Here is a 13,221-nt window from a genome sequence, read left to right as displayed (position 1 = left end):
AATAAAATGATAAAGTTTTGCATTTGTATGGATCTTACTTTGCTATAAAATTTGGAAAATATTCTTTCCATATTTGTCTGATATATGTTGATTTTGATTTCATCTTTTCCTCATCATCAAGGAAGCCTTAGATAAACTGACTTTTTTTTTGCTACACTGAAAAGTGAATTCTCCTTAAAACAAACAAAAATAAATAAAATAAAAACAATAGATTAACCATATTGGTCAATATCAGCTTAGAGAATTTCTATTTGATGGAATGGTAGATTTATATACTAACACAAAGTGTAGTAGTTACTGATGGCTAAATGCAATATTTTAAAGCATCAATATGTTAGTTAATTTATACACCAACATTAATTAATTTTATTGATTTTTACATATGTGAATACAAACACGCCACATTTTAAACTCCCAAATTATTCATAATAATCGATTTGTGAAAAGATAAGCTGCAGAAGGCGTTGACAGATTAGGATTTGAATTAGAGCTCCAGAGAAGGCTCAGCACTGGAAAGCACTTGCTGCTCTTGCAGAAGGCTTCAGTTCCCCCCACCCACAGCTCTGCTCACAGCTATCTGTCCCTCCAGTTCCAAGGGGTTCAGTGCCCTTTTCTAGCTTCTGGGGATTTAGGCGGGCACTAAAACACACATGCTGCTTAGATGCACACGGAGGCAAAATATAAGTACATATATAAAAAATAGAAATGACAATTAAAATACATTAATAGTACTAAATTTTATTGTAATTAGATTTGGGAACATGATTTAGTTGGTGTAATGTATGCTGTGCAGGCACGGGGAACTGACTTCAATCCCCAGTACCCACATCAAAACCTGGATGTATCAGTGTGCCCCTGTAACTTTAATGCTGAGAAAAAGGAGACAGACATCTCTGGACAGAAACTTGACAGGTTGGCAAGTCTAGCCAGATCGATGGCAAACTGTAGATTTGGTGAGGAATACTTTCTCAAAAAAAAAAAAAAAAAAAAAAAAAAAAAAAAAAAGTCTGGAGCTTGATTGAGAAAGACAAATAATGTCAAATTCTGGTCTACACTGAGAAGTGGGGGGAAGAAGAAGAGGAAGGAGAGAGAGAGAATGGGGATGGATTGGGCCCTCTGTGTAATCCACTGTACACTTCTTTCTTCCTTTTCAAAAGAGGCACCTGGGCAGAAGGCTTTTATCAGGCTTTTTAACCTCTTAAATCCCCTCATTTTTCTCACTAATTAGACTCCCAGTGCTCCACCAAGGGCCCAGCCGTGGATGTCTGCATCCAGATTCCTCAGACCTTGGATAGGGTTTATGGCACAACTATCAGGATGTCTGGCCATCCCATCACCAGAGTAGGTCAGTTCCTGCCATCTCGCGACCATTGCCAGCAGTCTTTTGCGGCGGTATCTTTGTGGATCTCCGTGGGCCTCCCTAGCTCTCTGCTTCCTCCCCTTCTCACCTTCTCATGTGGTCTTCATTTACGAAAGAAGAGGGTTTATATGAGCGAGAATTGTTGAAGCCAAGGTTGGATAAAGCACCGGGACAAATAACCAAATGAATGGAAGCACAGGATCTATGAACCAAAGGCTGAGGGGCCCCCAACTGGATCAGGCCCCCTGAATGCGTGAGACAGTCATTTGGCTTGATCTGTTTGGGAGGCAGCTGTGCATTGGTGCCGGGTCCTGGGCTCGTTGCATGAGTTTGCTGTTTGAATCCTGGGACTTATGCAGGGACACATGGCTCGGTCTGGGAGGAGGGGACTGGACCTGCCTGGACTGAGTCTACCAGGTCGACCCTGGTCCTCGGGGGAGACCTTGATCTGGAGGAGGTGGGAATGGGGGGTGGGCTGGGGGAGGGGGGCGAGAGGGGGAGAACAGGGGAATCTGTGGCTATTATGTTGAACTGAACGGTGTTGTAAAATAATAATAAAAAAAAAAGGAAAAAAATCCCCTCATTTTGTTAGAAATCTTTTAAGCTCATCTGAAAAGCTGCAAACATGTCAAAGGAGTTTCATCAGTGCCTTATGCCTTTTTTTTTTCTCTGTCCTTCTTCAGAATGCCTAGACTGTAAACTTAGTAGCTCAGTCTTGTAACATAATATGATCTTGGCAATAAAAGCTGCCTACAAATGCAACAATAACACAAATGCATCATGAGCATTTGATACTACTGGTCCTGCATAAAATGCTTGCAAATTCTCTTTAAAATATTTCATTGTGAAACAAAAGTGTGTGCCTTACCTAAACCTATTGTGTTTGTTTCCATGCATTGGATTTATTTTTCTTTTTATCTAATCAAGACTAATGAATGCTGCTTCAATAAAATATAATCAATAAATATCAGGAAAAACCAGACTTTCGTCTTATTTCTATTTTATGAGACAACAGAACTGCTTATTAATTTCACAATTAAACATAACCTGTTTAAGATGTAAAAGTCTGTGTTTTTAAGAATTATGTATAACTTAAGATTCCATCTCTAAGATTTTGTTATTTTCCTAAAAGTGTATGCATAAACAGGACCAAGAAAGAGAGCAAATGATTACCAATAAAACTGAAAAAAAATTGAGGAGAGTAAAGAGTAAATAGAAAAGGAGTAAATCCCACAGTAGTGAACAAATACAATAGATGGGCTGCAGAAAAACCCGAGGAGACCACGAGATGTATAGAAAAGCTGAGAGTAGAAAGACCATGCATGAAAATCAGAAAAGATAGAGTCAGAAAATAATGAGAAAGTGTTGAGCAAAGGACTTCAGTGTCACAGAACTAACAAGATCAAATGTTGCAGATAAACCAAATTCAGAGAAGTATTAAGTTAGGAACTGAAAGGTTGTTGGTCATTTTGTGAAATGTATTTACAATGAAATAATGGGAACAAACCAAGTTAGATCTACTTGAAGATTGTTCAGTATGATGGCAAAACTTGATGGCATAGAGGAAATTAGGAAAATCATCACCATGATCTTGAGTAGGTGAGAAAGAAACAGGTTTGATGTATAACTGGAAGCAATGTCTGGAGATGGCAACCAGTATTGATTGGAAATCTACAAGTAAATTTATCAGCATGTATCTTAATGTTAAGCAACATTTTAACCAAAAAATAAATATAAATGTGTGAAATAATCCATGTTAATCAAAATATATTACATGCATTACTTAATTCTTAATTTAAATGAGGTTAACTTATATATTTTCTTTGGTATAAAATATGAATTTTCTTTTCTCTTTTATACTCTGATCTTGAAAACTATAGTCATTCTTTTAACTCCATATAGCATTTAGATTTTTAAAAACTTATGAATTTTTATGCCTGTTTTAAACTGCTTGTCATAATTCAGTCACACACTCACAAAACTGAGGAATATTCTCACAAAAATCTGGCTTGAAATAGGATTCAGCTAACATGCCAAACTGGACTCTTTATTTTCTTCTGAACTCCAAGTGTTAATAAGTTTTTCTAACTTTCTTTCATTAGTTACAGCCTTTCTGCTGTCTAGTCTAAAAGCATCACTGTTATAGAATCCTTCACTCTGAGTTGTCATATTGAGCCCAATGACCTTTATTACCACTTTCTTTCCCATGTGACCTCATTCCCATTTCTTTGTACATCTTTCATAAAAAAAATTCCCTAATAGGTTAGTTTAGATGAACTCTCCACCCCAACTTCACTTTGACTTAATACAACTCCAATTAAACTCACCCATAAACTTGATTCCATTATAATTTCCATGTCCTGTGACACCACGTTACAAAACTAGTGGTCAGTTTGAAAGTTCATTTTATTAGCTTATCACACATATTTGAAGACAAAGAAACCATTTGCAATTTTAATCAGAAGAAGATCAATGCCTCACTGTTTACTCATCCCCTCCCTGGAACTCTATGATGAATTGAGAATGTTATAGAACCAAGATATATCTGTATGGAAGAATCCTTAAAACAATGCCACCTGAAATAAAATGTGTCATTTTCATGATTGGTTCAAAAACATATAATGGATTATACAGTTGATTTATGTACTTTTATTTGGTTACAGTTTGGTGGATTTGTTGTTTGTTTTGCGTTTGGTTTTTTTTTTTTTTTTGAGAGTTTTATTTTCTTGGTTTTGTTTCTGTTGGGTTTTTGTTTGGTTTTGAGAAAGAACTTAGAGTTGGGTGATTAGAGACAAAGAGAGGATCTGGAAGGACCTGGGGGAGGGGAAGAATATAATAAAGTATATTTTATGTTAAAAATTACTTTAAATAATAAAAATTATAATAAAAAAGAAATTAATTATACTACCAAATGATATGCTGATTCAATACAATCCTAATCAAAATTCCAATGTCATTATAATAGTAATGAGCATGGAAAATTCATATGGGGCCATAAGACCATGGAAAGCCAAAACGATGTTGAGCAAAAAGGAAAAGTAAGGAAATAACACAATACCTGATTCTAAATTGTATTATAGGACCATATTAATAAAAACAATATGCTACCGGCATATACACATTAGACATGAAGTGCTGTAATGGAGCAAGATATAAACCCCCACAGCTATAATTCTCAAGTTTTTATTAAACTAAAATTATATACTAGACAAAAGTCAGCATCTTCAACAAACAATGCTGAAAATGTGGATATCCACATTTGATTAATGAAACTAAACACCTATGTTCTTTGGAAGAGTTGCCAGAGTGGCCAGAGTGGCCAGTGCTCTTAACCACTGGGACATCCCTCCAGGCACACAAAGAAGTATCTTTACCAAGGTTAATAGGGATATACTGATCTAGAGAATAGAAGAATTAGATTTAGTTTCTAGAGTTCAGTGGACACAAAAGACCAATTGCCGTGAGACTATTTCTCTTTTCTTCATTACATCAAGAACATGAACGCTTTTCAAGCATGAATGGGTTGGCTTTTGTATCAGAAATAATAAAAATTATTAGAAAATCTATGATACCATTATTTGGCTTTACATGAACTAAATATGAATCATTGTAGAATGGTAAATTCTAAACTAGTTATCTTTAAATGCTCTACTGATTTAAACTAGGGTTAGCTCATGTCTCATTGTATTCTCACACAAAATTATTGTGGAAAAGGAGAGAAACACATAAATATATGTATCAAAATCCTGAAAGTAGGCCGGGTGGTGGTGGCACACACATTTAATCCCAGCACTCAGGAGGCAGAGCCAGGCAGATCTCTGTGAGTTCGAGGCCAGCTTGGTCTACAGAGTAAGATCCAGTACAGGCACCAAAACTACACAGAAAAACCCTGTCTCAAAAAGCCAAAGGGAAAAAAATCCTGAAATGGAGAAGAAATAAACACGGCTATGAATAGATAAGCTATCTTTGTTGTCTATTAAATGGTAGCATTTCTGATGGAAATACATTACAGATTATTGGAAGTCCAGTGAACTGCAAATTTCTCAAGCATGTACCTAACATTCTTTCTTTGTCAGGTAACAGTGGAGGTTTGGGGGCACTATCCGATTTACATTCATCCTGCTTTCTCTGTGTTATATATTATTCTCTAAAATAATACCCTACCTTTTTTTAATGCACTTGTTTAGTCCTCCTTTCAAGATTATCTTCTCAAGCTCAGGCAACATTGCAGATCTCCAAATTCATTCTTCGTATTCCTCTTTTCACATCCCACTGTTTCTGTCTAGCTACTTTCATTGATCTATCTTCAATTTTTGATGAAATCACATAAACATCAGTGTTACATGTCTTTTTGAAATTTCTGATTTTTTATTTGTTATATAATTTCAATATAATGTTTCAAAGCAACTTCAAACTCCTGTATCTAATGCCAATCTCAGGGTCTATAGGTCTCAATTCTAAAGTTGACTTTCATTCAACAGGGTCCATATTGTAAACTATCATCACTATATTCACCACTTACTTAAGTCAACCACACAAGTTTCTATTTCAATACTACCTTCTTTCCCATAACTAAACATTTTCAGAATAATTTTCATTCTAATTCTAGTTACGCAGTAATTTCCTGTGCTCCTTTGTCTCTAGTGACTGTGCTTCCTTGTAGGATTCCTGTAGTCACTCCTTAAGTAACACTCCTATAGCTAATCAAGCCACACTTAGAATCAATTTCTACACTTCATAAGACATTTCAAAAGACAATTCATTTGACATTTCAGACTTGTGGATTTAACTGTTTCAGGTAAATCCCCACTGCTCTGAGACACACTTTCCATGACTCCAAATGTTCCCTCTGTTCTAGTGTGGCTAGATATTCACTTTGCCATTGATCATTTATCATTCTTTCAGTCAAAATTATCCTCAAAAAAGTACATGAAAATTTGAAAACAATATAAACAAAGACTTTATTTAAAGTATATTACTCCCAACAAGCATCTTTTGAAAGTAAAATGCTCATTAGACCATGTCTTGAGTCTCTAAACAAAAATTCCATCTTCAAACAAACTTGTCTTCAAATAGAACAGGATAAGTAAATGATCTGTGAATGCAAATTAAGGCAAGTTATTGCCAAGACTACACACTTAATTTTAAAGCAATGGCTAAGTTTGGACTAGCATGATGAAGAACAGCACTATAAGTGGCTGGAAGAACAGAATTGATTTCCTTACCATAATAACATACTGACTATCTTTACTGACCCAGTGACATTAATAGTGATGAAAAGCTGACTATCAAAATTGTCACATCAGCACCTCAATCCAAAAAGTATCCCTCAGTTCTGACAATGCTTTTTTTATAATTTTTCAAAACGCCACATAATCCTTTTAATACTCAGATCTTACAGCTACAGATAAAGCTTGGTGTTCCCCACTTTGCTTCAGACAATGACACCAATACTAACTAGCATAAATCAAGCTATCCACTTACCATATTGTAGGTGGCTCAGAACCTTCTATTTCTAGGTAATCATATTTTTCTTCCATTTGGAAATCAGTAAATATAAGTGAAATGGTGTCCCCTGGCTCTGCCACAATGGTCCACGTGCAGTCTGCATTGTTATGGTATTCATTAGGAAAACCCGGGCTGGATATGATGCCACTGGATCCTCTCATGGTTCCTCCACAAGCATCTTCAGCTGTTAAAAACAGTAAGAATACATTAAAATCCCATTATTATGGCGAGTTTAACTGAGTCAATTCAGTGTGTTTATTATACATTAAAATAACAGTCCAAATTTGATATCCATTTAAGTCTATGAGAAATCATTCTGTTTCATATATAAATATAAACCACATCTTGAAAATTTATAACTACTGTTTGAAATAGACATGTACATAAAGTGAAAAAAGAAACTACCCTCTAGAATTACGTCCCTGTATAATAAAATCCAGTTTATTTTCATAGTTAAATGACAAAGAAATGTGTTTCTTAAATGAGAAAACAGTTAATCCTTTCACCCATTTTTGATGGTTGTAGAATGTCTTTATTTTTAATGTGTTTATACATAAAGTAAGATCTGAGTGATGAGGCAATATAATATAGTTTAGAGTGGACTGTGTCAAAGCCTACTGAAAAATATTGGTAGGGGCACACTTGAAATAAAAGTATATATATTGCATACACAGGATAATTTAATTAAATGGGAATAATAATTAATAATTAATTCTCAGGAAATCTATCCTCTATAAGTCTGTAATACAATGCACATATTTTCTAATACACACCTGAAATATATACATGTATATGTAAACAATTACATATATACAGATGTACATTAATATAACTTTGCAGTGGAATTTCAATTTTGAGTTATATTCTGATTTGTATATAAGATTTCACATAGATCCCACACTTAGGTTGATAGTATGTACTATGAGAGAGTGTTTACATGAGCATCTGAGTCAATCTGAGACTATGAGAGAAAAGATTGCATCATCCTAAAGAAATTGAAGCCAGAATATTTGACTATCTTATCTCTGTTTAGTCCTCTGTTAGTCACCTTGAATTTTGCATGAGACTACACAATTCACTTAAGATAATATGAATTGTAACTTCTCAGAAGTATAGCTGTAAAGATAAAGAAAACATAGCTTCAAACATCAACAAGATCACTTTTCTGTAATGCATCTTTTCAGGCACTGCTCTCATACTGTGTTCTACCCTGCTATTAGTTTCTTCTGGCATTGCTTATGGTAGGAGTGGGATACGGGAAATAGGACAAATGGACTGTGAATTTTAGGAGATGAGTCTTCATGGCCAATTGCAGATGCTAAGCATGTAGTCCAGCATCAGACCTGACCATGGGATGTGTCTCTGCAACTCTCCCTAGCTGAATCACAAACTCCCATTAGCAATCAAGTGAAACTGGCATCTGTGAGCGTTATTGTTCCTTTCTATGATAGGCATCTCTTTTGTGTGCCTCCTAATTAGATTACTGAGACATTAGTGGTTATATACAGGAAATAGAAGCTCATTTTGTTACAACAATACTTATAATTAATAACCTAACTGTATGAATCCATTGTTTAAAAGGAAATCCTTCATATAGACAAGAAATTACAACTAAATAGTACACACCATCTAGATTGCTAGTTTTACATTTTACAAGTTACATTATTTTTTTCTGACATTTAAGGGGGAAATATAATTTTTAAAAAATACTGAAGGAACATTAAGAGTTCACTCAACCTCTATTTTTTCAGTGTTTCTATGAATTATGTTAATTTTCATAAATTGATTATGAGGACATTGAGGTACAGTTGGGCACATTGCCCAGAGAAATCTTTTATAAGGTGATCCATATTCATTACTCTCTTATTTTCTAGATATTATGGTCTTGAGAAACTATTAAGGCTATATAGTGAAGATAGAAGTATTATAAATAGGATTAGTATTTAAAATAGCTGCCTTCTAGATTATTGTAGATTCTGCTAACATGAGATAGAATGCCATTTTTTAAAAATTCAGAATACTATCATTTAAATAAGGGTGGAATATAGTAAGGAGTCCACATGTACTTGCTGAGCAAAGTATATAATGAATAAGACATAAGATTACATAAATTGACCACGAGAAAGTATTCTGGGTTTTGAGCTATCCATGAAATAGAGCAAAGCCAGAATTTCAAAGAATTCATAACTGCTCAATAATATGAATCTAAAAGTGCTTTGATCTTGGAGTTCTCATCTCTAGAATTGTGAGACTTAATGGAGTGCACTGATGAAGACAAAACAGTGGCGACTGCTATGCAGCCGCATTATAATGTTGCAGCAGTAACAACAGGTTCTAAAGCAGCTTTTAATGAAGTAATTTTCTGAGACAGCTATGTCTCCTGTTATACTACGAGCATGGCAGCCATGAGCTAAGCTTCTGTAGTGGCTTGCAAAAGAATGTGGTTGGTGATCAGGACAAAGATATAAGCAGAAAAATACAACTGACAGTGACCCTCAACTGAGGTAGCAGTCATTGCTTCTTCCTGTCTCACCTGCATGTGGGTTTGAATTGGTGTTGATTGTATAGAGTAAGGGAGAATGATGATTAGGAACCATTATTAATACAGTGGTTAGTGAGTCATTCATGCTAGGAGTGAGATTGTTTGCTGACATATCTGAAAAAATTCACACACATTTCCAACCATTGGTTCAAAACACTGAACTTGAAGGAATCCTTTCTTTGGTCTGTCATTATCCACTATCTGAAGAGGCAAGTCTTTGAACTATAAGTACTGCAGAAAGGATAAGGCCTGGAGAATGGGAAGAGTGTCCTTCAAACAATAGTCACATGGGAACCATTCACCTCTTCCAGTTGATGAAGATATAGGATGAAGAATCAGACTATGGATTTCAGTCTATTATTTTATATCTACTACAAAAAATCACATAACAACGGCATTAAAGAAGAGGAGAATTAAAATGTAATCTTGAACAAAAAAAAAATCAGCCCTGTCTTGAAAGAGACCATAAGGGGGTCATCTTGGCAAGGTCTCAGGGAAAAGAGAGACAGCTAAAGATGAAGCCTCTGTTTGAAAGAAGTGTTGAGAGCAGACTGTTGGTAGAAATATGGAAGGCAAAGGTCACTTCAAAGAGATCTCAGGGGATAAGAGGAATAGTATTAGAAGTCAAGTCATAATAATAAAAGAAACATGATCCTGGCAAGAAAAAGAAAGACAGAAAGAAAAGAGATCTGTACATCACTGAAAAAAATCGAAGACCCAAACATGAGTACATATAACCGCCGTCATTTAATACTTGACAAAGATGCCAAAAGCATATGCTGAAGAAAAGATGGCATCTCCAAAGGTGGTATCAAGAAAACTGGATATCTACATGCAGAAAAATGAAATGTGGCCTATATATACTACTCTACCCAAAACCTAATCCCAAATGGATCCAAAGCCTCAATGTAAAACTTGAAACACTGAAACTACTAGAAGAAAACATAGGCATCACTGTATGTGACAAAGGCATAGAAAAGGACTTACAGATGAGTATGGTGATATTTTATTTGTGCTGAAATGTGATTTTATTTGTATGTTAATAAATAAAGTTACCTGGGGGTCAGAGCTTATAGCAAGCCATAGCAGAAGTCTGGCAGTGGTAGTGCACGCCTTTAATCCCGATCACGTGGCAGGCAGATCTCTGCGTGTTCAAGAACATCACCAGCATGGAGACACATGCCTTTAATCTCAATACCAACCATAGAAGACCTGGAGGTCTGTATAGACAGACAGTGATGAAGAGGTCATGTGGTTGGGTTTACAACCAATGAGAAGGCAGAACAGAAAGTCAAAAAAAATGACAGACACACAGGAAGTAGGTCTCTTTCTGAGGGGAAGGATGGCAATGGCAGCGAAGGGTAAGAAGGTGGTTGGTTTTAGTCTCAGCTCTAAGCTACTGCTCTGACCTCTTGGGTTTTTAACTGCATTTGGCTCTGTGTTTCTTATTTAGTAAGACTGTTACATCTACAGATGAGGAATCCATTTACCTAAGAATTAAGGTCCAAGTAAGGCATCATAAAACTAAAAAGTTTCTGCACGGTGAAAGAGACAATCAGACTGGTGAAGTGGAAGTCAGCTTGTATCTGATAGAGTTTTAATATCTGGATATAGAAAGAACTAAAAGAGCTTAATTTTTTTAAAGTGGGCTCAGGATCTGAATAGAGTTCTCAAAAGAAGAAATAAAAATGATAAAGAGATGTCTCCAAAAAATGATCAGCATTCCTAACAATTAGGGAGATGACAGCCAAAACAACTTTGAGACTTCATCTTATCCTAGTCAGTAAGACAATAATCAACAAAATAACAAAAAAAACATGCTAAAAGGTATTTGGGGAAATGAAGAAATCACATTCACTATTGGGATTGTAAACTGGTTTATTCACTCTACATATCAGTGTGGAGAATCTAAAAGCAGTTAAGAATACATTTACTATTGGACTCAGTTGTAGTGCTACTGGTATATGCCCAAAGGACTTGACATCCTACTCTGCAAATAATTACTCAGCTACATTCATTGTTACTCTATTCTCAGTAGATAGAAAATGGGAACAATATAAATGCAATTAAATAAAAAAATCAATAATTAAAATGTGGTACATATACACTATGGGTACTATTCAGCTGTAAAGAAAAATGAAATCATAAATGTTTTACACATAGAAATATAAAATAGCATATTATGTGAACTAGCTCAGCTACATAAAGACAAATGTCACGTATTCTCTCTCTTCTGAGGATCCTGGCTCCAAATCTTCAGATGTAAGTATATGGCATTGAGAAAATTCAAAATCCAGAAAAGTAAAAAGGGATCATTGTGTGGCAGGGTAACAAGGGACACTCGGATTCCCCTGGAAAAGTGAAATAGAAGAGATTTCATGATTGGACTGGGGGAGAGTGGGCATGGGAACAGGAGTGATTTGGTGGGGGGTTGGTGGGAGTAAAAGTAATGAAAGAGACACCTTGAAAGGATGTAATTTCAGGGTCAGGTAGAAACCTGGTGTAACAGAAACTCCCAGGAATCTACACAGAGAGATGACACCAGCTAAGACTCCTAGTTACAGGGAATGGGTAACTTAAACTGGCCATCTCCTGTGACCAGGCAAGACTACCAGTGGAGGGAATTGGACACCAACTCATCCACATAACCTCCAACCTAGTCTGTTTTGCCTATGGGGTGTGCTGGGGTAGGGGTAACACAGAGATTGTAGGAATGGCCAACCAGTGACTAGTCCAGCTTGAGACCCATGCCACAAAAGTAAGCCCACCCAGACACTGCCTATAGTGCCAGTACTCAGAGGCTGGATGGCCCAGAGACTTAGGATAAAACAAAATGCAACTGGACAAAAAAATCAATGTAACAATTCCTAAGAGTATCTTCTATACTCATAGACTGACGTATGGCACAATTGACACCAGAGAGACAAAGACTTCATTCAGCAACAGGTAGAAACAGATGCAGATGCACAGTCTAATAAGGAATCCTGCTGAAGATGGGGATGAAGGATTAGAGGAGCCAGAAGGTTGAAGGACATCACACACACACACACACACACACACACACACACACACACACACACACACACACACGGCGGGGGGGAGGGGCAGGGGGGCAGGGCGACCCAAAACCTACAAGCACAGAATCAAATAATCCAGGCTCATAGAGGCTTACAGAGATTGAACCTACAACCAGAAAACCTGCATGGGACTGGCGTAGGTACTCTACATATGTTACAGTTATATAGTATGGTCTTCTTGTGGGACTCCTAATAGTGGGAGCATGGGCTATCTCTGACTCTTCTGCTGGCTTTTGGGGCCCTTTCCTCCTACTGGGTTGCCTTGCCCAGCCTTAATACAAGGCGAGGTGCTTAGTCTTGCTACAAATTTATATGCCATGTTTTGTTGATATCCTTGTGAGACCTGCCATTTTCTGAATAGAAAAAGAGGAAGAGTGGATGGGGAAGCTGGAGGCAGAGAGAAGGTTGGAAGAGAGACTGGGAGGAGAGAAGGGAGGGGAAACTGCAGCCGGGTTGTAAGATAAATAAATAAATGCAATAAAAATCATGGTTCACACAGTTTCCTATTTAACATCATAGTATTCTTTTTGGATTTCCGATAATACTATTGTCTTTATTACAAATTTAATCTATCTAAGCAAAAAGAACTGTGGCTAACGTGACATCATGTAAATTGTATTTAAAATAACACAAAGTGGATATGGTGTTAGCTACAAGATCAAGATGGGTTATTCAAGCTACAATGGGTATTTTACATGGGTAAGAAGTAAATTTTTGTAGAGTTATTACTATTA

The 13,221-nt window shown here is 36.3% G+C and overlaps 1 protein-coding gene across 3 annotated transcripts in view; it reads right to left on the bottom strand.

The window, feature by feature from the left end:
* The window catches only part of Csmd3 (CUB and Sushi multiple domains 3), a 1,148,052-nt gene that overhangs the window by 824,416 nt on the left and 310,415 nt on the right, over positions 1 to 13,221 (bottom strand). For all 3 annotated transcript variants that reach the window (XM_006993205.4, XM_042265493.2, XM_042265494.2), the window contains exon 5: positions 6,845 to 7,052. In XM_006993205.4, the coding sequence (XP_006993267.1) occupies positions 6,845 to 7,052 (208 nt within the window). The remainder of the gene's footprint in view (positions 1 to 6,844; positions 7,053 to 13,221) is intronic.

Source organism: Peromyscus maniculatus, chromosome 20 (assembly GCF_049852395.1).
Source record: "Peromyscus maniculatus bairdii isolate BWxNUB_F1_BW_parent chromosome 20, HU_Pman_BW_mat_3.1, whole genome shotgun sequence".
Classification (NCBI taxonomy): Eukaryota; Metazoa; Chordata; class Mammalia; order Rodentia; family Cricetidae; genus Peromyscus; species Peromyscus maniculatus.
This window is presented reverse-complemented; position numbering and strand designations above follow the sequence as displayed.